The sequence below is a fragment of the Rana temporaria genome, assembly GCF_905171775.1.
Source record: "Rana temporaria chromosome 10 unlocalized genomic scaffold, aRanTem1.1 chr10x, whole genome shotgun sequence".
NCBI lineage: Eukaryota > Metazoa > Chordata > Amphibia > Anura > Ranidae > Rana > Rana temporaria.
This window is the reverse complement of record NW_024404485.1, coordinates 1-27236: the sequence shown is the minus strand read 5'-3', so window position 1 is coordinate 27236 and position 27236 is coordinate 1. Positions and strand designations below refer to the sequence as shown.

The 27236-nt window shown below is 52.8% G+C and overlaps 1 protein-coding gene across 1 annotated transcript in view; it reads right to left on the bottom strand.

Moving 5' to 3' along the window:
• Positions 1-27087, bottom strand: part of ALPL (alkaline phosphatase, biomineralization associated) — a gene marked incomplete at its 5' end in the record, with an annotated part of 33073 nt that extends 5986 nt beyond the window's left edge. Inside the window, 8 exon segments of the mRNA XM_040334481.1 lie at positions 515-706; positions 3894-4028; positions 7858-7927; positions 11953-12096; positions 13378-13553; positions 13907-14081; positions 25550-25665; positions 26968-27087. Coding sequence (XP_040190415.1) covers positions 515-706; positions 3894-4028; positions 7858-7927; positions 11953-12096; positions 13378-13553; positions 13907-14081; positions 25550-25665; positions 26968-27087 — 1128 coding nt within the window.
• Between the last annotated feature and the right edge of the window lie 149 nt (positions 27088-27236).

The following is a 27236-nucleotide window of genomic DNA, read 5'->3' as shown; positions in this document are numbered from 1 at the left end:
ATGGGTGCAGCCATATCAGTGCCAGTCATTGAAGAAGAAAACTTACTTATTTACAAAAAAATGAACAAACAAAAACATGTTTTTTTTTTTTTTTTTTTTTCGGTCTTTTTTTTATTTGTTTCGCAAAAAATAAAAAACGCTGTAAATTGGTTTGGGCAGGAAGGTGCGTACGTATTGAAGCGGTTAAATAGCTACTACTGGTCCTGAGGAAGCGGGTGAAACGCGTAGACCCACAGAAGGACATGTGACCGCCATGGGGATAATCGATCTTCACTGTACCCTAGATTGCATGGATTTTATTATCCTAGGTTGTATCGATTTAAAAGATTCTGTAATAAAATAGTTTTTATATAATAAAAAAAAAGCTTTTTTGAGATAACGGCTACCGATGGGATATTTTCAAAGTCACAGCTTTTTACTTTACTCCGTTTTTTATTACAAAATGTTTATTTATTTTTTCCTTTTTTTTTTTTTTTTAAATGCTAAAATGAAAAAAAAAAAAAAATGTACTTGCCGAAAATGGAGTTTCCCCGGTGGGTGTATCCTCCGAACGTGAAGACGTGGGAGTGGTCAGCGGTGACGACGGTCAGCGTGTCCTCAGTGGAGGTCATCTCCCCAGCCAGACCAATGGCAATGTCCATCTGTATGGCCTCGTGTAGAGCGTGCTTGGCTTTCCCTTCGTGGTGCCCGTGGTCTATACGTCCACCTGATCGGCAGAGGAACACAATCACAACATTCCTCAGTGTTACCTTCCTGACTATACCATGTAAGATTTCCTGGGGGTGTTCAGACCTTAAAAGATATGGTGGGGATTTCTGAAACCTACAATATTCTGGTGTTCTTAAACTACATTTCATACTTTGTGGCTGTAAATTGTCCCCCCTTTTACACTGAGGCGCTTTCATGCTAAAAAAAGCACCCGAAAACCAATTTCTATTAAGATCAACTTGTTTTCACACTGGGGCAGTGCGCTGGCTGGGCGCAAACAAACTGGGAAAAAAACATGAAGCGCAGCCTCGCTGTGCCCCATGAAGCGCAGCCTCGCCGTGCCCCATGAAGCGCAGCCTCGCCGTGCCCCCTGAAGGGCAGCCCTCGCCGTGCCCCCTGAAGCGCAGCCCTCGCCGTGCCCCCTGAAGCGCAGCCCTCGCCGCGCCCCCTGAAGCGCAGCCCTCGCCGCGCCCCCTGAAGCGCAGCCCTCGCCGCGCCCCCTGAAGCGCAGCCCTCGCCGCGCCCCCTGAAGCGCAGCCCTCGCCGCGCCCCCTGAAGCGCAGCCCTCGCCGCGCCCCCTCAATTGCCGCCAGTGTGCCCCCCCCCCCCCCGGTCTCAGGTCAGCGCTGTCCTCCCGCCGAGTCCTCGATGTCTTCTCCTATGATTGGACACCTGATAGGCATCCAATCACAGTGACTGTTGCTTCAGCCAATCGGGTGACCAGACCCGGTGCACCTGATTGGTCTGAGAGGTCGCTTTATTCGATTCCCTAACTCAACACTGAGTAAATGCCAAACGCACAGTGTTGCGCCCGCTGTTTACCAATTTGGAAGCCTATTGGAGCCCACAGGCTCTAGTCAGGCACTTTTCAAATACACCCCCGCCACTGTAATTCAGATGCCCAGCGCCCGACAAGGGGCCGGGCACCTGAATGGGGGAGGGCGGCTATAGCAATGCATGTACCTATCTATTGGAGATTGACGGTTGCAGGAGAGAGGGGGCGGCTCTCCTGCGCCCTCTATGGACGCACCGCCCTCTATGTGCTGTGTGTGCTTGATCTTGGGTCTAATGCAATTGTCTTGAAACTGTGGCCCTTTTTCTTGCCTTTATGTGGCCCTTGGGGCACTATTCCTCTCACTGATACAAGACCCTGTTCTGCCAACTAACCTCAATAATAGGGCACCATTTTCTCCTGCTGACACGGACAATGGGGCACTAGTCCTCTCAATGACGTTGACAATGGGGCATTGTTCCTCCCCCTAATACCAAATGTGGTGATGGCGTTTGCTCCCATTGATGCCAGGAACATTCCCATTCCCGCTGGCCACAGTCCAGCCCCCCCCCCCCTAAAGTTTGAAAGACCATAAACTGGCTCTTTGTTCAGAAAGTTTGAGGACCCCTGGTCTAAGACTGTAGGTTGGAGGTCTTCCCAATGCTGGAGGTTGCTACAAGATGCCTACTAAAGCAAGTATTCTATATATCGGGGGTCTCCAAACTTTTGAAAAAAGAAAGGGCCAGTTTACTGTCCTTCACTCTTCAGGAGGGCGCTGGACTGTAGCTTGTGGGAGTAGAAAATGCCCTGGCATCGTTGGAAATAAACCAATGCCATAGGCTTGGTGGTCGGTGGGAATAAAAAAAAAATTGCACTATTGGTGTTAGTGGGAGGAATTGTGTCCCACTGTTGGTGTTAGTGGGAGGAATGGTGTCCCACTGTTGGTGTCAGTGGGAGGAATGGTGTCCCACTATTGGTGTTAGTGGGGGGAATGGTGTCCCACTATTGGTGTTAGTGGGGGGAATGGTGTCCCACTGTTGGTGTTAGTGGGAGGAATTGTGTCCCACTATTGGTGTTAGTGGGAGGAATGGTGTCCCACTATTGGTGTCAGTGGGGGGAATGGTGTCCCACTGTTGGTGTCAGTGGGGGGAATGGTGTCCCACTGTTGGTGTCAGTGGGGGGAATGGTGTCCCACTGTTGGTGTCAGTGGGGCGAATGGTGTCCCACTGTTGGTGTCAGTGGGGCGAATGGTGTCCCACTGTTGGTGTCAGTGGGGCGAATGGTGTCCCACTGTTGGTGTCAGTGGGGCGAATGGTGTCCCACCGTTGGTGTCAGTGGGGCGAATGGTTGTCCCACCGTTGGTGTCAGTGGGGCGAATGGTGTCCCACTGTTGGTGTCAGTGGGGCGAATGGTGTCCCACTGTTGGTGTCAGTGGGGCGAATGGTGTCCCACCGTTGGTGTCAGTGGGGCGAATGGTGTCCCACCGTTGGTGTCAGTGGGGCGAATGGTGTCCCACCGTTGGTGTCAGTGGGGCGAATGGTGTCCCACCGTTGGTGTCAGTGGGGCGAATGGTGTCCCACCGTTGGTGTCAGTGGGGGGAATGGTGTCCCAAGGGCCACATCAGCCCTTTGTTATGCAATTTGGAGACCCCTGCTTTAGACTGAGGCACCTCTGCCGGTCCTCCCACTTAGGAGGGAGGTGTTGAGGAACTGGCGGAGGGAGAACTTTTTAGAAGGATCTTCTGGGTTCTCCTGCCTTAGGAAGTAATTGCCAAGATACCCCTTTCATCCATAGCGCCAATCTGAGTTTTAAAGGCCAGCTGGGACTGCATGTGTTTTTTGTTCCTCACCAGTCTTCCCACTAACTCCTGTCCTACAACTGACTGGCCCCCGAGTCATTCAATGACGCCCTAACAAAGAACCAGCCCCTGGACACCGGGTGCAGTGTGACATCATAGTGTGGCCTCTTAAATCATCTAAAGGTCACTTGCTGTGACCTCGGGATGGATGGCACCACAAATGTCATTTATTTTATTTTTTTCACACCTTTTGTGAAGATCTGGAAGAAATGATGAAAGATGTTTCCTGGAGCACCTTTCCCATATCCCCCGTGACACAATATGAGTTGTGATGTGGCCCTCCTTGTGTGGATGCAGGTGTCTTTGTAGAGACGAGGATTCCAAGAGGATTTCGATCCGTCTGCGTCTTCCTTTTGATTTTTTGGTTTTCTCTTTGTTCGTGTCAAAGTAATAAGGGAACCGCCCAGAACACGGGAACCGCCCAGAACACGGGAACCGTCTTTATATTCTGCTCTCCCCTCTGTTGTGGGTAACCAGGAATGACGCCAGAGGTCTCGTATATAGGGTGTGATTTATGGGACCTTCCCTCCCCGTCCTATAGAAGGCGACACTTACCCTCCACCAGGAGAAAGAATCCTTTGGGGTTTTTCTTTAGAATACTGATGGCCACCTTCACCATCTCCACCAGGGAGGGTTCTGTACTTGTGTTCCTGTCCAGTTCATACACCATATCGCTGGGTTCAAAGAGACCTGGAGGAATAGAGAAGATGGCTGAGCTTCTCACGGGAAGTTCACGTTTAACAATTTCCAGCAGAGGCATAACTAGAACCTTCAAGGCCCTGGTACAAGAAAACATGAGGCCCTCCCCGACCCCAGCCGGGGCCGCTGATCCCGGGAGCAGTGCCGATCCTGACCTACCTGGGGCCCTAAGCAAAATTACATGTCACATTAAAGTTGAGAAGCGGGGGGGGGGGTTTGCTGCCGACAGTGGCCCAGATTCAAGAAGCACTTGCGCCCGCGCAACCATAGGTTATGCAGCGCAAGTGCTTACTTGCTCCGGTGTAACGAGTGCTCCTGATTCAGGAATCTCGTTACACCGACTGCAGGCTAAGATATGCGCGGCATAAGGCTCTTATGCCTCGCAGATTTTAGGCTGCATTCTTGCGGGGGCCGCTAGGGGGCGCTCCCATTGTGTATCAGCGTGTAGTATGCAAATTGCATACTACCACTGATTCACAAGCTTGCGCGGGCCCCGCGCAAGCCAGGTACGGAGTTTCAGTACGGCTACTTTTAGCGCAAGGCTGCCCCTTCTAATAGTAGGGGCAGCCAATGCTAAAGTATAGCCGGCCTTCCCGCGCCGTGAAATTTGAATTTCACAGCGTTTGCGTAAGTGAAACGTGAATGGCGCTGGACGCCATTCACGTTCACTTAGAAGCAAATGACGTCCTTGCGACGTCATTTGCCGCAATGCACGTCGGGAAAGTTTCCCGACGGAGCATGTGCTGTACGCTCGGCGCGGGAGCGCACCTAATTTAAATGATTCCCGCCCCCGGCGGGATCATTTAACTTGCGCGCGCTAATGCCGGGCAAATTTGCCGGCGCGCCCTCGCAATTCATGGAGCTACTGCTCCGTGAATCGAGGGCAGCGCAAAATATTTGCGGGGGCGCAGGGCAAAATCGTTGCCCTGCTCCCCCGCAAATATCGCGCAATTCTACTTTAATCCGGGCCAGTGACATTAAGCATTGAAGATTAAAGTTGAGAAGTGGGTGGAGGGGGTGTACTGCTGTCGGAAATGACATCTTACATTAAAGTGAGAAGCGGGGTGAGGGGCCGATAATGACTTCTCACCAGGCGGGGCCGATATGTAATTTGGGGGGCCCTCCGCAACTTTGCAGGGCCCTAAGCGGCTTGTATAGTGAGCCTATAGGGAGGCCCTTTGCCCCTGATCCCCTTTGCCCCTGATCCCGGAAGGCCGGGAGGCCCTTTGCCCCTGATTCCGGGAGGCCCTTTGCCCCTGATTCCGGGAGGCCCTTTGCCCCTGATTCCGGGAGGCCCTTTGCCCCTGATTCCGGGAGGCCCTTTGCCCCTGATTCCGGGAGGCCCTTTGCCCCTGATTCCGGGAGGCCCTTTGCCCCTGATCCCGGGAGGCCCTTTGCCCCTGATCCCGGGAGGCCCTTTGCCCCTGATCCCGGGAGGCCCTTCATTATGGTCCTGCAGCGGGACCATTTCACATGTTTGGTGTGCTTGGGCACCCCTATAGGCCACCAGGCCTTGGTCTCAAGTGCAAGCCTTGCAACCCTGGTAGTTCCATTAGTGGTGTCAGTAGTTTTTAATTTTTTTTTTTTTTTTTTTATTATTTGTATTTATTTTTATTTTTTTAAATTATTATTATTATTGTATTTTGTACAGTTGCATTTTTTACTATTTTTACCTTTTTAATTTTTTTTGGAGCCCCATTGGGAAAAATCAAAGGTTAAAACAGACCTCTGATGTGTTGCGTTTTTTTGAGACAGAGAAAGGTGACTGAGGCTACAGCCATCAATCTCCATCTCTGTAGCCTCCGCTGCACAGAATGAAGGGACAGGAATAGCTCTGTACAGAACTTCCTGTTCACAAACGGAAGCATAGTAAACCGCTTACTATACTTCGCTTATGAATGGACAGTGATTGGCACAGATCACTGGCACTGTTCATTCAGAAAAAGGAAGGGGCCAGTAAATGACAGATGTACCTTCCCCGCTCCCCATCCTGACACATCCCTGCAGCTGTCGGCAGGAGAGGGTAGGGGGGAAGCTAACAGAGCTGTGGGGGGACCCGGGGGCAGGGAAGCACACAGGGTGGTGCCCAGGGGCAGCTTGAAAGGAAAGTGGATAGGAAGTGTGGCACATGGAAGAATTGATCCGCCTCCATTTTCCTCCTGCAGCTTCTAAATTCCTGCATATCCAGGTGTAGAACAAGGGAACTGCACAGGCCCCCTGGAGCTTGGCCCCGGGTTGTAGTTGTGACCCCTGTAGGTTTGCCCCTGTTTTCCTGTATATTCATTTAATTTTAAGGATGTATCTGTAGGCCAAGCCAAGCCCTACAAACGCCCAACATTGCTACACACTTGGCAGATTTTCCCCATGATTTGGCAGAATTACATTATTGTGTAACTACTTTGCGAATGACTGAAGCAAGGCGTAACGCGGCGTACGAATGAGTACATTTGACGTGTCCCAATATACAGCAACTGTATTCATAAAAGGCCATCTCTGAGCTCCCGTCATCCTCAATAGCAGCAATGTCTACTTTCAAGGTGTCCAATTCCATGTCATCGAGGGCCACATCTGCATTATGGTTGCCCTCAAAAGGCCGGTTGTATCTGTAAGACTAGATGTCCGGAGCTCCCCCCCCCCCCCCCCCCCCCATATCCAAGAGTTCCCCAACCTTCCTTACATCAGTGTACCCCCCCCCCCTGATCTTGTGCTGCTCCCAGGAATTGGCTGGAAAGCAGCGCGGGTTTTGGTTGGAGGAGGACCAGAGGCCGGCTGGAGTTGGCTGCCGGAGTCTTTTGAATGCTGAGAACGGGATGTGAAGACGAGGGGTGTTGTGGCTGCACAGGATCTGTAGGAGGTGTTCTGTCCCCCCCCCCCTCACATCCAATGTCAAGAGTTCCCCAACCTTCCTTACATCAGTGTACCCCCCCCCCCCCCCCGATCTTGTGCTGCTCCCAGGAATTGGCTGGAAAAGCAGCGCGGGTTTTGGTTTGAGGAGGACCAGAGGCCGACTGGAGTTGGCTGCCGGAGTCTTTTGAATGCTGAGAACGGGATGTGAAGACGAGGGGTGTTGTGGCTGCACAGGATCTGTAGGAGGTGTTCTGTCCCCCCCCCTTCACATCCAATGTCAAGAGTTCCCCAACCTTCCTTACATCAGTGTATCCCCCCCCCCCCCCGATCTTGTGCTGCTCCCAGGAATTGGCTGGAAAGCAGCGCAGGTTTTGGTTGGAGGAGGACCAGAGGCCGGCTGGAGTTGGCTGCCGGAGTCTTTTGAATGCTGAGAACGGGATGTGAAGACGAGGCCTGTTGTGGCTGCACAGGATCTGTAGGAGGTGTTCTGTCCCCCCCCCCCCCTCACATCTAATGTCAAAAGAGTTCCCCAACCTTCCTTACATCCGTGCACCCCCCCCCCCGATCTTGTGCTGCTCCCAGGAATTGGCTGGAAATCAGCGCGGGTTTTGGTTGGAGGAGGACCAGAGGCCGGCTGGAGTTGGCTGCCGGAGTCTTTTGAATGCTGAGAACGGGATGTGAAGACGAGGGGTGTTGTGGCTGCACAGGATCTGTAGGAGGTGTTCTGTCCCCCCACTCTGCTTCAGACTACTCAGACTGGGCTGACTGAGTAAGCTGCGATTCCCCCCTCTGCCCTTGCAAAGCATCTGAAAATTTGACTTTGGCCAATCCAAGGGGAGGGCCGGCTAAGAGCCTTCGCACAGCGGCCACTGGTGTTGTGGGATACGTAGAAAGCTGGAAACGTTTTTGTATTCCCCCCCCCCCCCCCCCAGGACCGTTTTAACACATTCCACAAAACGGTGACACGACTTACCCAGGACATAGTCGGTCTCTTCTGGTTTCAGCCCCAGCAGCTGATCTCTGTTCCATACGTAACGTGCAATCTGTGAATAGACAAAGGATTCGGTCTGATACCAATTTTGACAAACCTGGTAACGTGTGTTTTTTAGGAGGTCAGACCTGCATACCGGACCAGGTATAAACCAAATAACACGCAAAGTCTGTGTATAAATTGGTGGGTTGAAGAACTGCCGCGGGGGTATCCTGCTGTATGGGCTTCATTCACTTGTTCAGGCTTTTGTTATACAAACCCCTCATTCCAACGCTCAGTAGACCTGATTGTCTAAAGTGGCCGTTCCCAACCAGGGTTTCTGTGGAGCACTTGGGCACCTCCAGAGGTTGCTAGGAGTTCTTCAGCTGATGGTTGGTTGACCATCTGATGGTGCCTGCAATGTTCTGGGTCCAGTGACACTTGCCAACCGCATGACCTCAATGTTCCTTTAAGCTGTGTGTAGGGGTGGGATTCCAACGAACCACTTAAAGGGGGTATTCTTTTCACCGACCAGCACTGCAAGTCATTTTCCCCAATAGACCCCCCAGTGAATTTACTTCTGCAGAGGTTCCCAGAGACCTCAAAATTGGCTTCAGGAGTTCTCCGGGGTAAAGTAGTTTAGAGGCTGATCTAAAGCCTGGACCATGAGGTCTGAAAGGTGATATATATAATATACACACCAGCAGCTGGTGCTCCAAATTTTTGGGGGGGCACAAACTGGGGGAAAAAAAATCAAATGCAGCCACTGTGCCCCCTCAAACGCAGCCAGGTTCCTTCCCCGCCTGGCACTTACCTTTCTCGGGTCAGCGCTGTCCTCCTCCACGCTCCCTCCGAGTCCTCAATGTCTTCTCCCATCCTCAATGTCATCTCTGCTATGAGTGGACGCCTGATGGGCGACCAATCACAGTGCCTGTCGCTTTAACCAATCATGTGACCGGTAACCAGATCCGGTGCACCTGATTGGCTGAGAGGCGGTCAGTGTTAGGTCAGTGCAATGCATGAATCTATCTATTGAGTGATGGGTGCAGGAGAGAGAGGGGGCAGCGTTCCTGCGCCCATTATGAACGCACCGCCACTGATGGTGTGATGAGAAATTGACTTCCTTGCCTACATGGAGACGTGTGACGGTCAATGTCAAAACTGCCTGACCTAAACTCAAAAGCTAAACCTCTTGGCATGTTGGACTTCTGTCGTCTCCAACTGCCCAGTAAGGTTCCTGCTGATTTTATGACATCTATGAAATACTCCTCACATGGTTTTTCCTGCTCTCGTGGCCAGGCAGGATCATGATCACAGGAAGTTTTTCAGGCTTTCCATGTCCTCGGTATGGAGAACTGGAGCCTGTGGCTTGCCGGGATTCCTCTGGCAACCTGCTAAGGTACAAGGCGTTCTCTGGCGGGAATAGTGTATAATGGCTAGCCTAGGCCAAAATGCAACGCAACTCTCCTACCACACAAGACAAACCTTTTCTGTATGTTGTCTGCAGGGCTGGATATGATCGGAGGGACCAGCAACTAGATGGAGAATATACCGGGCAAAGAAACGCTGTCTGCTGTATTGGAGACTGGTAAGAACTTGTCTTGGTGGATGTTTAATGTAGAAGACTAGCTGGTAAGGTTTATAGTTCATTATATGAAACCACCAAGCTCCTCATTCACTCCCTTGTTATCTCTCGCCTTGACTATTGCAACTCCCTTCTCATTGGCCTACCTCTCCATAGGCTCCTCCCCTCTTCAGTCTATCATGGATGCTGCTGCCAGACTTCTCTACCTTACCAACTGCTCAGTGTCTGCCACCCCGATCTCCAATCCCTCCACTGACCACCACCATCCCTCTCCTCCAATCCCTCCACTGACCACCACCATCCCTCTCCTCCAATCCCTCCACTGACCACCACCATCCCTCTCCTCCAATCCCTCCACTGACCACCACCACCCCTCTCCAATCCCTCCACTGACCACCACCACACCTCTCCTCCAACCCCTCCACTGACCACCACCACCCCTCTCCTCCAATCCCTCCACTGACCACCACCATCCCTCTCCTCCAATCCCTCCACTGACCACCACCACCCCTCTCCTCCAATCCCTCCACTGACCACCACCATCCCTCTCCTCCAATCCCTCCACTGACCACCACCACCCCTCTCCAATCCCTCCACTGACCACCACCACACCTCTCCTCCAACCCCTCCACTGACCACCACCACCCCTCTCCTCCAATCCCTCCACTGACCACCACCATCCCTCTCCTCCAATCCCTCCACTGACCACCACCACCCCTCTCCTCCAATCCCTCCACTGACCACCACCACCCCTCTCCTCCAATCCCTCCACTGACCACCACCACCCCTCTCCTCCAATCCCTCCACTGACCACCACCACACCTCTCCTCCAATCCCTCCACTGACCACCACCATCCCTCTCCTCCAATCCCTCCACTGACCACCACCACCCCTTTTCTCCAATCCCTCCACTGACCACCACCACCCCTCTCTTCCAATCCCTCCACTGACCACCACCACCCCTCTCTTCCAATCCCTCCACTGACCACCACCACCCCTCTCTTCCAATCCCTCCACTGACCACCACCACCCCTCTCTTCCAATCCCTCCACTGATCACCACCACCCCTCTCCTCCAATCCCTCCACTGACCACCACCACCCCTCTCCTCCAATCCCTCCACTGACCACCACCACCCCTCTCCTCCAATCCCTCCACTGACCACCACCACCCCTCTCCTCCAATCCCTCCACTGACCACCACCACCCCTCTCCTCCAATCCCTCCACTGACCACCACCACCACCCCTCTCCTCCAATCCCTCCACTGACCACCACCACCCCTCTCCTCCAATCCCTCCACTGACCACCACCACCCCTTTTCTCCAATCCCTCCACTGACCACCACCACCCCTCTCTTCCAATCCCTCCACTGACCACCACCACCCCTCTCTTCCAATCCCTCCACTGACCACCACCACCCCTCTCTTCCAATCCCTCCACTGACCACCACCACCCCTCTCTTCCAATCCCTCCACTGATCACCACCACCCCTCTCCTCCAATCCCTCCACTGACCACCACCACCCCTCTCCTCCAATCCCTCCACTGACCACCACCACCCCTCTCCTCCAATCCCTCCACTGACCACCACCACCCCTCTCCTCCAATCCCTCCACTGACCACCACCACCCCTCTCCTCCAATCCCTCCACTGACCACCACCACCCCTCTCCTCCAATCCCTCCACTGACCACCACCACCCCTCTCTCCAATCCCTCCACTGACCACCACCACCCCTCTCCTCCAATCCCTCCACTGACCACCACCACCCCTCTCCTCCAATCCCTCCACTGACCACCACCATCCCTCTCCTCCAATCCCTCCACTGACCACCACCACCACTCTCCTCCAATCCCTCCACTGACCACCACCACCCCTCTCCTCCAACCCCTCCACTGGTTCCCAATCTCCCAGTGAATTCAATTCAAAATACTAACCACAACTCTTCCCCGAGCTACATCACCAATCTTGTCTCCAAATATCACCCAGACTGTCCTCTTCACTCTTCTCAAGACCTCCTACTGTCAATCTCCCTTGTCTCCTCCTCTCATGCTCGCCTCCAAGATTTCTCCAGAGCCTCTCCCATCCTCTGGAACTCCCTACCTCAACCTGTCTGGCTATTCCCCTACTCTTGCTACCTTCAGGCTATCCCTGAAAACTCCTCTCTTCAGGGAAGCCTATCACGTCTCCAACTAATCTTTTACCACTATCATCAGCTCATTACCCACAGTTAAAACCTTTTGTACCACCTTCCCCACCCTATAAGATTGTAAACTCTTCTAAGCAGGGCACTCTTAATCCTCTTGCATTTTATTGTATTATAAGTGTATTGTCTCCCTTTTATATTGTAAAGCGCTGTGTAAACTGTTGGTGCCATATAAATCCAGAATAATATAATAAAAAAATATAATACTTTAGTAGAAAGGGTTCCTAGAAAGTCATTGGTTTTTGACGACCTGGAGGCCTACTGTGGTAATTTCCACCTTTTTTATACGAAGTGCGACTCCTGACTCACCTTATTACGTGGCTTATTTTCCATCCAGATCTTGGTCAGGTTTAGCCCATCCAGCCTTGTCCCATTTGCCTTCTCCTCTTTGGGGTACTCGATATCGGGGGTGTTTTTAGGGAACATGTATTTTCTTCCCCCTCCCATGATGACCTAAAAACAAAAGAAACCTAAGTGCTGAGAAAACATGATTGTCCTTCTGGAGATCTAACGCGATTCTTCTCTTCTAGTGAAGCTTGCCCTTTTCAAGCTCCGGTTCCATTCTGCAACTCCGAAAAATGTAAGTAACCAACTCGACATAAAAGGTGTGTTTTTTTTTTCATTTGGTAAAGTCATATTCAGATCTCTAGGTCACATTATCCCGTCAGTATTAGTGGGACTTGGAAGATGTGGGCACAAATATGCCACCAATGAAGACACTATTTGGTTTTATTGGTTATGGAATCCTTTCATGTGATTGTAGGAGTCTAAACCTGGGATTTCTTCACTTTTGCCAAACATGTGATTTAATAATGTCGGTATTTATCAGACAAGGGTGGAAGGGTAGGACTGGAGATCAGTTGGCCAATGGAATAGATACTTAAAGGGCCAGTTGGGTATCCGCAATGGCGGTGGAGGGTCCAGTTGGGGATTCACAATGGCGGTGGAGGGTCCAGTTGGTGATTCGCAATGGCGATGGAGGGGCCAGTTGGGGAATCACGATGGGGGTGGAGGGACCAGTTGAGGATTCACAATGGCGGTGGAGGGACCAGTTGGGGATTTGCAATGGCGGTGGAGGGACCAGTTGGGGATTTGCGATGGCGGTGGAGGGTCCAGTTGGGGATTTGCGATGGCGGTGGAGGGTCCAGTTGGGGATTTGCGATGGTGGTGGAGGGGCCAGTTGGGGATTTGGGATTGCGGTGGAGGGATCAGTTGAGGATTCACAATGGCGGTGGAGGGACCAGTTGGGGATTTGCGGTGGAGGGACCAGTTGGAGATTTGCGATGGCGGTGGAGGGTCCAGTTGGGGATTTGCGATGGCGGTGGAGGGTCCAGTTGGGGATTTGCGATGGTGGTGGAGGGGCCAGTTGGGGGTTCATGATGGCGGTGAAGGGGCCAGTCAGGTCATATAGTCAGTAGTGGAGGGAACTCTTTCCACTGCTGGTCATCTGGGCTATTTTGTGGAAGTTAACCATTTTAGATCTATGGAATTAGATTGGAACTATGGGTGCTTAAAAGAAAAAGTGGTGGTGGAGCATCTGGCAATGCCAGGAAACATGGTATAGTGCTGCTATAGGGTAGAGGATGAAGAAAATGGCAGTTCTTATCTGGTGTGTCAAGGAAAATCCTAAGATCATTTAAAGAAAGTGGCAGTTAATATGAAGCAGAAGCTATGCCCTTAAAAGGGTCCTCTGTAGTCTACGGTCGCCACTGGCCACAGAATGTGTAATCTTACCTCTATATCTGCAATATTGTGCATGAGCTGCCAGGCGATGTCCTTGCACCCTTCTGCCACGGCTTCTTTGGGCATCTCATTATCCGAAAACCAGTCTCTGTTGACACAATGGGCATAGGCGGCACTGGGGGTTGCATGGTTCACCCTGGTGGTGGTCACCACTCCAACCGATTTTCCTGGTAGAGAAATTGAATAAATGTGAGAATCTACGGAACCTCCTCCATAACCTGTTGGGTCGGTTGATAATGGGGGTGGGGGGGAGAGGGGGGTGGAATAAGAATCTTTAGAAAATTTGTTCCTAGCTACAAATTCACATTTTGTGACTAAATTTGAGATTGCTCCCATCAGAACTTGTATTTTGTTCAGACAATTGGTCTCGGTGCCGGATTTCCTCTCCCAGATACAAAGTTCCAAAGGAGCCGATAAGTTTTCTTTCCACTGCCAGTTGGGGGCGGTTGAAGGTGAAATCTAATCTACGGCGCTGACATTTGGGAGGAGTTCAGTATTGGGTCTGTTTGCCAGAACTTACCTGCATCTTTGGCCCACTTTAGGATGGAGGCCACCTCGTTGCCCTTGGTGGTGTTACATTGACCCCTCACCGATGCCGCGTTTACACCAACTGTTCCCTCATTGGCTTTCACACCACACAAGTAGGCTGTGGCGGTACCGGCGCTGTCGGGAACCTGAGCGTTTGTGTTGTAAGTCTGCAAGAGAGAGACAGGTTTACGTTCATCTATTGTCTTCATACACATGCCATGTTTTCTGGCTAGCCTGTACTTTATTAAAGAGAATGTTCCTTCAGTATAGATCCCTTTCTGATTGGAGATCATTGAGGGAGGCCATTGTATGATTCGCATGCTGATTCCCGAGCAGTGATGCGGCTGTTCTGCATCACTGAACGGGGGATGGCCCTGGAAGCCGCGTGCACCTTGTAGGTCTCTAATTGCTGTCTCTTGCGAAAATCTAGTTCCCTGGCTGTTGGCTTCAGTGACTTTGATACTTTGAACCCGTGACCCAGACTAGGTTTGTACGACATTTCTATTCTATAATCCTCTTCTCCCTCCTTCTGTGTTGTGGACCTTCAGTCCAAAGTTCTCATGAAGGCAACTTCCAGAATTCCGCTTGCGCAGGTCAGCTATTCTCAAAGTTTTGAAGTCCACATAATAAAAATAAACCATAAAAAACGGCCACCAATTGTCAGGAGTAGGAAACCTCAAAAGAGCAACGGACTCCAAAAACCATGGCTCCTGAATTCTGGGAGTTGCCTTCAGGAGAACTTTGGACTGAAGGTCCACAACATAAATACAGGAAAACTGCATTAATACGGGACGGGGAAAACGTCATTGATACGGGACGGGGAAAACGTCATTGATACGGGACGGGGAAAACGTCATTGATACGGGACGGGGAAAACGTCATTAATACGGGACGGGGAGAGCGTCATTAATACGGGACGGGGAGAGCGTCATTGATACGGGACGGGGAGAGCGTCATTAATACGGGACGGGGAAAACGTCATTAATACGGGACGGGCGAAACGTCATTAATACGGGACGGGCGAAACGTCATTAATACGGGACGGGCGAAACGTCATTAATACGGGACGGGCGAAACGTCATTAATACGGGACGGGCGAAACGTCATTAATACGGGACGGGCGAAACGTCATTAATACGGGACGGGCGAAACGTCATTAATACGGGACGGGGAGAGCGTCATTAATACGGGACGGGGAGAGCGTCATTAATAGGGGACGGGGAGAGCGTCATTAATAGGGGACGGGGAGAGCGTCATTAATAGGGGACGGGGAGAGCGTCATTAATAGGGGACGGGGAGAGCGTCATTAATACGGGACGGGGAGAGCGTCATTAATACGGGACGGGGAGAGCGTCATTAATAGGGGACGGGGAGAGCGTCATTAATACGGGACGGGGAGAGCGTCATTAATACGGGACGGGGAGAGCGTCATTAATACGGGACGGGGAGAGCGTCATTAATACGGGACGGGGAGAGCGTCATTAATACGGGACGGGGAGAGCGTCATTAATACGGGACGGGGAGAGCGTCATTAATACGGGACGGGGCAAACGTCATTAATACGGGACGGGGCAAACGTCATTAATACGGGACGGGGGGGAAACGTCATTAATACGGGACGGGGCAAACGTCATTAATACGGGACGGGGCGAGCGTCATTAATACGGGACGGGGCGAGCGTCATTAATACGGGACGGGGCAAACGTCATTAATACGGGACGGGGAAAACGTCATTAATACGGGACGGGGAAAACGTCATCAATACGGGACGGGGAGAGCGTCATCAATACGGGACGGGGAGAGCGTCATCAATACGGGACGGGGAGAGCGTCATCAATACGGGACGGGGAAAACGTCATCAATACGGGACGGGGAAAACGTCATCAATACGGGACGGGGAAAACGTCATTAATACGGGACGGAAAAACGTCGTCAATACGGGGCGAGCGTCATCAATACGGGACGGGGCGAGCGTCATCAATACGGGACGGGGCGAGCGTCATCAATACGGGACGGGGCGAGCGTCATCAATACGGGACGGGGCAAACGTCATCAATACGGGACGGGGCAAACGTCATCAATACGGGACGGGGCAAACGTCATCAATACGGGACGGGGCAAACGTCATCAATACGGGACGGGGCAAACGTCATCAATACGGGACGGGGCAAACGTCATCAATACGGGACGGGGCAAACGTCATCAATACGGGACGGGGCAAACGTCATCAATACGGGACGGGGCAAACGTCATCAATACGGGACGGGGCAAACGTCATCAATACGGGACGGGGCAAACGTCATCAATACGGGACGGGGCAAACGTCATCAATACGGGACGGGGCAAACGTCATCAATACGGGACGGGGCAAACGTCATCAATACGGGACGGGGCAAACGTCATCAATACGGGACGGGGCAAACGTCATCAATACGGGACGGGGCAAACGTCATCAATACGGGACGGGGCAAACGTCATTAATACGGGACGGGGCAAACGTCCCTGCTTGTGGGATTGGCTCACTGATTTTCCCAGAGGCTTGTACCAGTCAGATTTTGGGCATCACCTGCAACAAAGTCTTTTTTGGTGAGATACTCCCAATAGCAAATCACATCTAAAGGGAATGCAGACCCTGCCACTTTCCTCATTTGGAACCCTGCAGGTGCAGCAGCCGGTTGATAATTATACAGTCACTCCCATTCACATGGACACAGAAACAAGCAGATATTTCTTCCGAAAAAAAGGGAGGAATCGGCTACAAAGTTTGTTACATCCCTGCAATGGGAGGGGTTTATTTCCTACAATGTACAGAGATCACCCCGAGGGGGAGGAGTTATGTCTCAACAAAAGTGAAGTTGCGCTGTAAAGTGGTTCTAAAGTTGTTGTTTTTTAACCTGCATGCGTGTTGCAGCCCCCCCCCCAATACTTACCTGAGCCCCATCTCGATCCACCAATGGTGCGTTAGAGCCTCGGCTCTCTCCAGGGACTGTCCCTCCTCATTGGCTAAGACTGCAGAGGGAGCCATCGGTTCCTGCTGCTGTCAATCACAGCTAGTGAGCCAATGAGAAGTGCGAGAGGGTGGGGCCAAGCTGAAGCTCCGTGTCTGAATGGATGTGCAGAGCAGTGGCTCGGGAGTGAGCCTGCTCAGGTGCCCCCGCAGCAAGCTGTTTGCTCTGGGGGGGGGGGGGCAGGAGGGCCCATGGGGACCCGAGAAGAGAAGGATCTGGGCTACTCTGTGCAAAACCATTACAGAGTAGAGAAGTGTAACATACTTGCATTTACTATCGCTTGTAGCACATACAATCCGATCTATCGGACCGATCGTCAGACTTTTATGGGTTGGTGTACGTTGGCTCCGGTGTGTGCTTTGTACAGGGCCGTGGCAGATGTTGGCGCTATACATCTCTTATATTACAGGTGTTTGCTGTGCTGATATTTGTAGTCCTGATTATTACTTGCAGCAGACGGGTCGGGAATTGGCGGCAGTCGCTGTGTAATTCCGTCTCCTCGCCCTGCGCCGTGTTTGGTTCTCGGCGGTATAAATATTTAGTAATTTTAGGTTTCATTACAACTTTGTTGTGTAAAGAAAAGCCGAAGCGCATTCATCACACGACCTCCCGCCGGGAACCACAGCCTGGAACTGGAAACTTTCCCCCGGGACCAGCAAACCCCCCTTTACTGGAAGCTCATAAAGCGCCTGTGTGTTCTGAGAGCCGAGGATTCTGGGAGCCGTCTGGTGGTTTCCTGACCAGCCATGGTTGGGATCGGGACAGGAATGTTAGTGGTCCACCAGAGGAGACTCTGGGATACCCAGAGAGGGAGGAGCCACAGAGAGCGATGTGACCCGGTGATTGGAAGGAAGAGAGATATTCCCAGATCAATCCCTGGACTAAATTTGGCTTCGCTCCCCTCATGTTCGGGTTTTGCTTGGGCTTTGTTCCCCTGATGTTTGGGCTTTGTTCCCCTCATGTTCGGGCTTTGTTCCCTTCATGTTCGGGCTTTGTTCCCTTCATGTTCGGGCTTTGCTCCCCTGATGTTCGGGCTTTGCTCCCCTGATGTTCGGGCTTTGCTCCCCTGATGTTCGGGCTTTGCTCCCCTCATGTTCGGGCTTTGTTCCCCTCATGTTTGGGCTTTGTTCCCTTCATGTTCGGGCTTTGTTCCCCTCATGTTCGGGCTTTGTTCCCTTCATGTTCGGGCTTTGTTCCCTTCATGTTCGGGCTTTGTTCCCCTCATGTTCGGGCTGTGTTCCCCTCATGTTTGGGCTTTGTTCCCCTCATGTTTGGGCTTTGTTCCCCTCATGTTTGGGCTTTGTTCCCCTGATGTTCGGGCTTTTTTCCCCTCATGTTCGGGCTTTGCTCCCCTGATGTTCGAGCTTTGCTCCCCTCATGTTCGGGCTTTGTTCCCCTGATGTTCGGGCTTTGTTCCCCTGATGTTCGGGCTTTGTTCCCCTGATGTTCGGGCTTTGTTCCCCTGATGTTCGGGCTTTGTTCCCCTGATGTTCGGGCTTTGTTCCCCTGATGTTCGGGCTTTGTTCCCCTGATGTTCGGGCTTTGTTCCCCTGATGTTCGGGCTTTTTTCCCCTCATGTTCGGGCTTTGCTCCCCTGATGTTCGAGCTTTGCTCCCCTCATGTTCGGGCTTTGTTCCCCTGATGTTCGGGCTTTGTTCCCCTGATGTTCGGGCTTTGTTCCCCTGATGTTCGGGCTTTGTTCCCCTGATGTTCGGGCTTTGTTCCCCTGATGTTCGGGCTTTGTTCCCCTGATGTTCGGGCTTTGCTCCCCTGATGTTCGGGCTTTGCTCCCCTGATGTTCGGGCTTTGCTCCCCTGATGTTCGGGCTTTGCTCCCCTGATGTTCGGGCTTTGCTCCCCTGATGTTCGGGCTTTGTTCCCCTGATGTTCGGGCTTTGTTCCCCTGATGTTCGAGCTTTGTTCCCCCGTGTTTGGGCTTTGCCCCCCCCCCCCGTGTTTGGGCTTTGCTTCTCCCCTATGTTTGGATTTTGCTCCCCCTTAATCTTGTTTGGTTCCCCCCCCCCCCGTGTTTGGGCTTTGCTCCCCCCCCCCGTGTTTGGGCTTTGCAAGCCCCCGTGTTTGGGCTTTGCTTCTCCCCTATGTTTGGCTTTTGCTCCCCCTTAATCTGGCTTGGCTCCCCTAAGGTCCGTGTTTCACTCCCCTGTCCACCCAGATCACCACTCCAAACCCATTGCAGGCCTAGAGAGTGGCTGGTCTGTCTGCCCATTCTGGTTAATGGAAGGTTGTTTTACAGAAGACATGAGACTGATGTGACTGTGGGGGAGGGGATATTAGAGTGTAAGCTCCTCTGTACAGAGACTGATGTGATGTGTGGGGGGAGGGGACATTAGAGTGTAAGCTCCTCTGTACAGAGACTGATGTGACTGTGGGGGGAGGGGACATTAGAGTGTAAGCTCCTCTGTACAGAGACTGATGTGATGTGGGGGGAGGGGACATTAGAGTGTAAGCTCCTCTGTACAGAGACGGATGTGACTGGCTCAGTGATCTCTGTACAGCGCTGTGGTATATGTCGGAGCTATATAAAACCGTTGCTTCATGGTTTCGGCACACAAGGTTGGACATTTTCATAGAAAGCGCGTTTGATGCGATTTTGTTGCGGTTGTTGGAAGATCACACAGAACATTGTAACAATGTTGCGGCATTTCTCTAATTCTTCCCATGAATCTACATCTTGTTACAGTGTAATGATTACTGTGGAGCTTAATTGGAGTTCTTCATCCGAAACCCGAGACTTTCATCCCGCGATCAAACGTCCCGTTCATTTTCTTTAATCTCCTTCATTCCCCCCTCCCCCCCCTCCCCCTTCCTTTTTTTTTCTTAGTTGGACACTTAATCGCGTTTTTTTGTTTTTTTATCAGGTTTTTTTTCGTCAACAAATTTGTCTAGAAGTTTTGTGTTGTAACTCTTTTTATGAGCGTTATTATTCTGCCAATGACACAGCTGTGGGTCCAGTCTGGCCGCGGCGACCCGAACGCGTTGTTCTAAGGGCGTCCTTATCGCACGCAGCTCGTCGCTCCAAAACAACCGGACGTGTTTAATGTCTCTGAGAGCAGGGGAAGGTAATGTGCCAATGGCTACCAGCCAACATACATCGAATGAGGTGAGCGTCAGCTGGATGTGGCCAACGCTCCCCCCCCCGCCTATGGAAGTGGATTTACATTAGAAATCAGCCTGGAACTTGGACATGAAAGCGGTAAACTGTTGCCAGGGCACGGTGGCTGTTTGGGGGGGGGGGGGTTGAGTTTCTCTTAAAGGAAGCCATGTAAACCACTTTGGCCATGAGGATTTTGAGGGGGGGGGGGGCATGGTGGCCATTAGAGGAATTAAACATGGTGGATGTTTGGGGGGGGGGGGGTGAGCATGATGGTGGCTGGTGGGATTGAGCATGGGGGAGGGAAGAATTGGGGGTTTGCTTTCTCCTAAAGATGGCTACGTAGACCACTGTTGGTGGATTGGGCATGGTGAACATTGGAGTGACTGGGGAGGGATTAGGCATAGTGGCTGTTGGTGGACTGGGGTTTTACTTTTTCCTTAAGGTAACAAAGAAACCACTGTTGGCAGATTGGGCATGGTGGGGGGGGGGGGGATTGAGAATGGTAAGCATTGGGCATGGTTACCATTGGGGGTGGGGAGGGATTGGGCATGGTGACCATTTGGGGGGACTGGAGAGGAATTGGGCATGGTGAACATTGGGGGGACTGGGGGGGGATTGGGCATGGTGAACATTGGGAGGACTGGGGGGGATTGGGCATGGTGACCATTGGGGGGACTGGGGGGGATTGGGCATGGTGACCATTGGGGGATTGGGCTTTTACTTTTCTCCTAAAGGTAACAAAGAAACCATGTGGGGGGGGGGGTTGGACATGGTGGCCATTGGTGGGACTAGGATTGCTTGGGCATGGTGACCATTGGGGGGACTGGGGAGGGATTTGGCATGGTGACAATTTGGGGGGGGATTAGGCATGGTGACCATTGGGGGGGGATTTGGCATGGTGACCATTGGGGGGGGGATTTGGCATGGTGACCATTGGGGGGGGAATTTGGCATGGTGACCATTGGGGGGGGATTTGGCATGGTGACCATTGGGGGGGATTTGGCATGGTGACCATTGGGGGGGGGGGATTTGGCATGGTGACCATTGGGGGGACTGGGGAGGGATTGGGCATGGTGACCATTGGGGGGGACTGGGGAGGGATTGGGCATGGTGACCATTGGGGGGGGGGGTGTTTGGCATGGTGACCATTGGGGGGACTGGGGAGGGATTGGGCATGGTGACCATTGGGGGATTGGGCTTTTACTTTTCTCCTAAAGGTAACAAAGAAACCATGTGGGGGGGGGGGGTTGGACATGGTGGCCATTGGGGGGACTAGGGGATTGCTTGGGCATGGTGACCGGGGAGGGATTTGGCATGGTGACAATTTGGGGGGGGGATTAGGCATGGTGACCATTGGGGGGGGGATTTGGCATGGTGACCATAGGGGGGACTGGGGAGGGATTGGGCATGGTGACCATGGGGGGGGGGGTGTTTGGCATTGTGACCATTGGGGGGGGGTGTTTGGCATTGTGACCATTGGGGGGGGGTGTTTGGCATTGTGACCATTGGGGGGGGGGGTGTTTGGCATGGTGACCATTGGGGGGACTGGGGAGGGATTGGGCATGGTGACCATTGGGGGGACTGCGGAGGGATTGGGCATGGTGACCATTGGAGGGATTGGGCATGGTGACCATTGGGGGGACTGGGGAGGGATTGGGCATGGTGACCATTGGGGGGACTGGGGAGGGATTGGGCATGGTGTCCATTGAAGGGTCTTGGGAGGGATTGGGCATGGTGACCATTGGGGGGACTGGGGAGGGATTGGGCATGGTGACCATTGGGGGGACTGCGGAGGGATTGGGCATGGTGACCATTGGAGGGATTGGGCATGGTGACCATTGGGGGGACTGGGGAGGGATTGGGCATGGTGACCATTGGGGGAACTGGGGAGGGATTGGGCATGGTGTCCATTGAAGGGTCTTGGGAGGGATTGGGCATGGTGACTGTGATACATTTGCCTATAGGTCTCAGTTTACTGCTCCCTGCTAGCCAGGTTATTGATGTGCTAATGTCCCCTCACTATTTCTAAAGGTTAATTGATCTATTGTGTTGTGTGAAGGAGAGCTGGGTTTAAGTGGCTTGGGTTAATTATTCTGATTGCTTCATTGTGGTAATTATCTCTCTATATGCGGGGTCGAGCGGTCTGGTTGATGTATTCAGTACAGCTAGTGCTCAGCGTCATTGATGTCATTGTCTAAAGAAAATGTGTTTCAGCATCGGCCCCGTCGTGTCTACCTAGTCATCTGTATGGAAGCCCCAGTGTGAGGGGGGCGGAGATTTGTCATTGTAACAGTTTTGGAAATGACATATAAGCTGTGTGTTATAACATTAAAGTCTGTGTTGTTCAAGCAGTAAGCTGGTCTCATGTGTGGCTTTCTGGGCGATTCCAGGGATATCCCTCCTCGTGGAATATTGGGGTGATTTTCGTTATGGGAAGAAGGGAACGTTGACGGGGATATCATACCGATACCGTCACAATTGGTTGGTAGCGGTGGGATTTTTCCCTTCTATTCCCCTTCACACCCGGATTCCAAGCAGACACTGGAAGAACTACTGGAAGTTCGTGGAAGGATTGCTAGCAACAAAACCAAGCGGGTCATCATAGCAGAATCAATGGAGCTAGACCAGGAGGACGGGATTGCAGCAACGCCAGCAGTACAAGAGATGGAGACACCAGTGATTCAGGAGGAGGAATCGCCAGCCAACAAGCTAATGAGAGAGAAGCTAGCGTGGTTCGGCCCGAACCCAACGCCAGATGTGGTACTGAAAGTGATGGACATGTTAGTAAACGCAGAGCTACAGTTAAAACTGGCAGCAGTCCAACAAGCAGCCGCACCTTCTACGAACAGTGAGCACAGCAGACGCAAGGAAGATTCCGTTTAGCGCTTTTAAAGCTTTTGATGAAAAGGACTGTGAGATTGATAACTTCCTGGCGGATTTTGAGCGACAATGTAACCTGCACCGAATAGCTAGAGGAGACTGGGTTGCAATATTGTCAGGCAAACTGTCAGGCAAAGCTTCTGATGCTTTCCGGACCGTGCCAGATCAGGATATTCATAGCTACGCCCGGGTTAAAGAAGTGCTCCTGGCTCGTTATGCAGTAACCCCAGAATCCCACCGACAGAAGTTCAGGGACTCACGCAAAACCACGAAAGACTCTTATGCGGAATGGGCATGCCAATTGTCCCGGTCGGCCTCTAACTGGGCTAACAGCAGCCAGGCCACCACCGCAGAGGACATTTTGCAACTAATGCTCCTGGAGCAATTTTACAATCACATCCAGACGGACGTCAAGGATTGGGTGAGAGATCGCAGGCCCATGACTCTACCAGAGGCCGCGAAGTTGGCGGATGAATATGCAGATACTCGCAAGACGAACCAGGTCACACCACAGGAACAACCTCCACCACAAACGGTGCCCTCACACCCACCAACCGCTAGATACCAACCTCCTAACAGACCGGTGACATCTAGCCCTCGCTATCATCGCCAGGAGGGCAACGAACAACGCTGCTTCCGGTGCAAACAGCTGGGTCACTTCAAGCAGAATTGCCCCATGAATGACAACACCAGGTCAAATTGGTCTCAACCTGGGTACCGCCCACCAGCAGCAGCCCATTGTGTAGACTCTGCTTGGGATCCAAAGGAGCTGGGTCAGGAAGAACCATTGGGCACCCCTTACGAAGCCCTCATGGTACAATCTGTTATTACGGACAACAGGGAACACCATTGTCAGCTGGTCATGGGCGACAGCCCTGAGCCGGAGGGGCCCTGGAGGGAGCTGGGCAGAAAGAGGCACCGCCGGCCACCCTTCAAGAAGAAGAGGTCCTGGAAGCCGTATAACAAGCTGACCTGGGAGGAGAAGAAGCGACTGGAGGAGAGGGAGTCGCAGCGGGCGTCCCAGATGCGTGCCGAGATGTTCGCCAAGGGCCCACCGGTGGCCCCTTACACCACCACCCAGTTCCTGATGATGAAGGACCACATGGAGAGCCTGCAGGACATGAGCAAGCAGGATCTGATCCGTGAGTACATAGAGCTGGAGGAGTGCATAAGCCGCATGGAGGAGGAGAACAACCACCTGAGGTCACAGCAGCATGAACTGGAGATGGAGCTGGAGAAGCTCCAAGAGGAGAACCGGCGGCTGCGGAGGGAGCAGGGGGTGGCTGACCTTATGGGGCTCTGATTCCCCCCCCCCCCCGGACTCTGAGCACCAGTGCTACAGCATTTCAACAAATATAACTTTTTCTTTTTTATGAATCTCCTGGGATTGTCACTTCAGAGCCATAACCTGCCCCCTCCCATAGCGGGACACCTAGACGGCGGCGCACAGACCCATTCGCTGTCTTCACACTGACTTCTGGTGACTTTGCAGATCGCACAAAGACTTGGGGACTGACCGGCGTGTGATCTGACGACCCGGTGACATACCTGAGTCTGAAGCAGTTGCCAAGGGAGGTCAGTCATGCCAAACGGAGTTAACCTCTGACTAATAGCTCTGAACCCGTCAACCCTACTGGACCAGGGAAGGTCCAACCGGGTTTGCCGGAGCAGGGAGCAAAAGGGGGGCCATTGTGATACATTTGCCTATAGGTCTCAGTTTACTGCTCCCTGCTAGCCAGGTTATTGATGTGCTAATGTCCCCTCACTATTTCTAAAGGTTAATTGATCTATTGTGTTGTGTGAAGGAGAGCTGGGTTTAAGTGGCTTGGGTTAATTATTCTGATTGCTTCATTGTGGAAATTATCTCTCTATATGCGGGGTCGAGCGGTCTGGTTGATGTATTCAGTACAGCTAGTGCTCAGCGTCATTGATGTCATTGTCTAAAGAAAATGTGTTTTCAGCATCGGCCCCGTCGTGTCTACCTAGTCATCTGTATGGAAGCTCCAGTGTGAGGGGGGCGGAGATTTGTCATTGTAACAGTTTTGGAAATGACATATAAGCTGTGTGTTATAACATTAAAGTCTGTGTTGTTCAAGCAGTAAGCTGGTCTCATGTGTGGCTTTCTGGGCGATTCCAGGGATATCCCTCCTCGTGGAATATTGGGGTGATTTTCGTTATGGGAAGAAGGGAACGTTGACGGGGATATCATACCGATACCGTCACAGTGACCATTGGGGGGACTGGGGAGGGATTGGGCATGGTGACCATTGGGGGGACTGGGGAGGGATTGGGTAATAGCGGCTGTTGGCGGATTGGGGTTTTGCTTTCTCCTATAAGGAGCGAACAAGATCACTGATTTCTACTTTTGGACCTCTCTGTATTGAATATCAGATTGTTCTGCTAGAAAAGAGCTTTCCCCACCTACACTCCATTACTTTGCAATGATGCAGGACTTTGCAAGCTGCTGTTTTTGTCATATATGTTTTATAAATAATTTTTTATTTTAAAATTATTATTATTATTTTATATATATTTTATAATATTATTTTTATTTTATATATGTTTTATTTATTATTATTTATAATTTTATATATATTACATTTTTATTATATATATGCACAAATCTGTCTCACCTTTGCAAGTGCTACATGTGGGAACTTGTCCATTTCCAGCTGAGTCTCTTCCCCTGGCTGTCCGGCTAGTTGGCCCTTTAAGATCCGAGTAGCCGTCACCGTCGGCACCCCCATACCTGCAGAACACAAATAATTTCATAAACTGAACCAGGTCTGTTCCGTGACACAGTCTGTAAGGCCGTCCCCTCCTGCACGGTCCGTAAGGCCGTCCCCTCCTGCACGGTCCGTAATGCCGTCCCCTCCTGCACGGTCCGTAAGGCCGTCCCCTCCTGCACGGTCCGTAACGCCGTCTCCTCCTGCACGGTCCGTAACGCCGTCTCCTCCTGCACGGTCCGTAACGCCGTCTCCTCCTGCACGGTCCGTAACGCCGTCTCCTCCTGCACGGTCCGTAACGCCGTCTCCTCCTGCACGGTCCGTAACGCCGTCTCCTCCTGCACGGTCCGTAACGCCGTCCCCTCCTGCACGGTCCGTAAGGCCGTCCCCTCCTGAACGGCCCGTAAGGCCGTCCCCTCCTGCACGGTCCGTAAGGCCGTCCCCTCCTGCACGGTCCGTAAGGCCGTCCCCTCCTGCACGGTCCGTAAGGCCGTCCCCCCCTGCACGGTCCGTAAGGCCGTCCCCCCCCTGCACGGTCCGTAAGGCCGTCCCCCCCCTGCACGGTCCGTAAGGCCGTCCCCCCCTGCACGGTCCGTAACGCCGTCCCCCCCTGCACGGTCCGTAACGCCGTCCCCCCCTGCACGGTCCGTAACGCCGTCCCCTCCTGCACGGTCCGTAAGGCCGTCCCCCCCTGCACGGTCCGTAAGGCCGTCCCCCCCTGCACGGTCCGTAAGGCCGTCCCCTCCTGCACGGTCCGTAAGGCCGTCCCCTCCTTCCACGGTCCGTAAGGCCGTCCCCTCCTTCCACGGTCCGTAAGGCCGTCCCCTCCTGCAAGTCCGTAACGCCGTCCCCTCCTGCACGGTCCGTAACGCCGTCCCCTCCTGCACGGTCCGTAAGGCCGTCCCCTCCTGCACGGTCCGTAAGGCCGTCCCCTCCTGCACGGTCCGTAAGGCCGTCCCCTCCTGCACGGTGCGTAACGCCGTCCCCTCCTGCACGGTCCGTAGCGCCGTCCCCTCCTGCACGGTCCGTAGCGCCGTCCCCTCCTGCACAGTCCGTATTGCCGTCCCCCCCCTGCACGGTCCGTAACGCCGTCCCCCCCCTGCACGGTCCGTAACGCCGTCCCCCCCTGCACGGTCCGTAACGCCGTCCCCCCCTGCACAGTCCGTATCGCCGTCCCCTCCTGCACAGTCCGTAGCGCCTTCCCCTCCTGCACAGTCCGTATTGCCGTCCCCTCCTGCACAGTCCGTATCGCCGTCCCCTCCTGCACAGTCCGTAGCGCCTTCCCCTCCTGCACAGTCCGTAACGCCGCGCCCCCTATGACTCACCGTCTCCCAGGAACATGATGGTATTCTTGGCAACATTCCTATTGAGGTCCTGAAGGTTCAGTGCCAGTCTGAGGGTGTCCTGGGCCTGCTTACGCCAGTACTCGGGGTTCTTCTCTTTTTCTGCAAAGAAGTATGAATGAGGTTTTGATACTGAACTGAGACAAAGTGAAGGAAGATGTATTTCTTCTGCCGTGTCCTCGTACCACCTCCCAACCGCTGGCGGGTCTGAGGACTCTAAGCAACACCCTCCTGAGGCAGGAACCCGATGT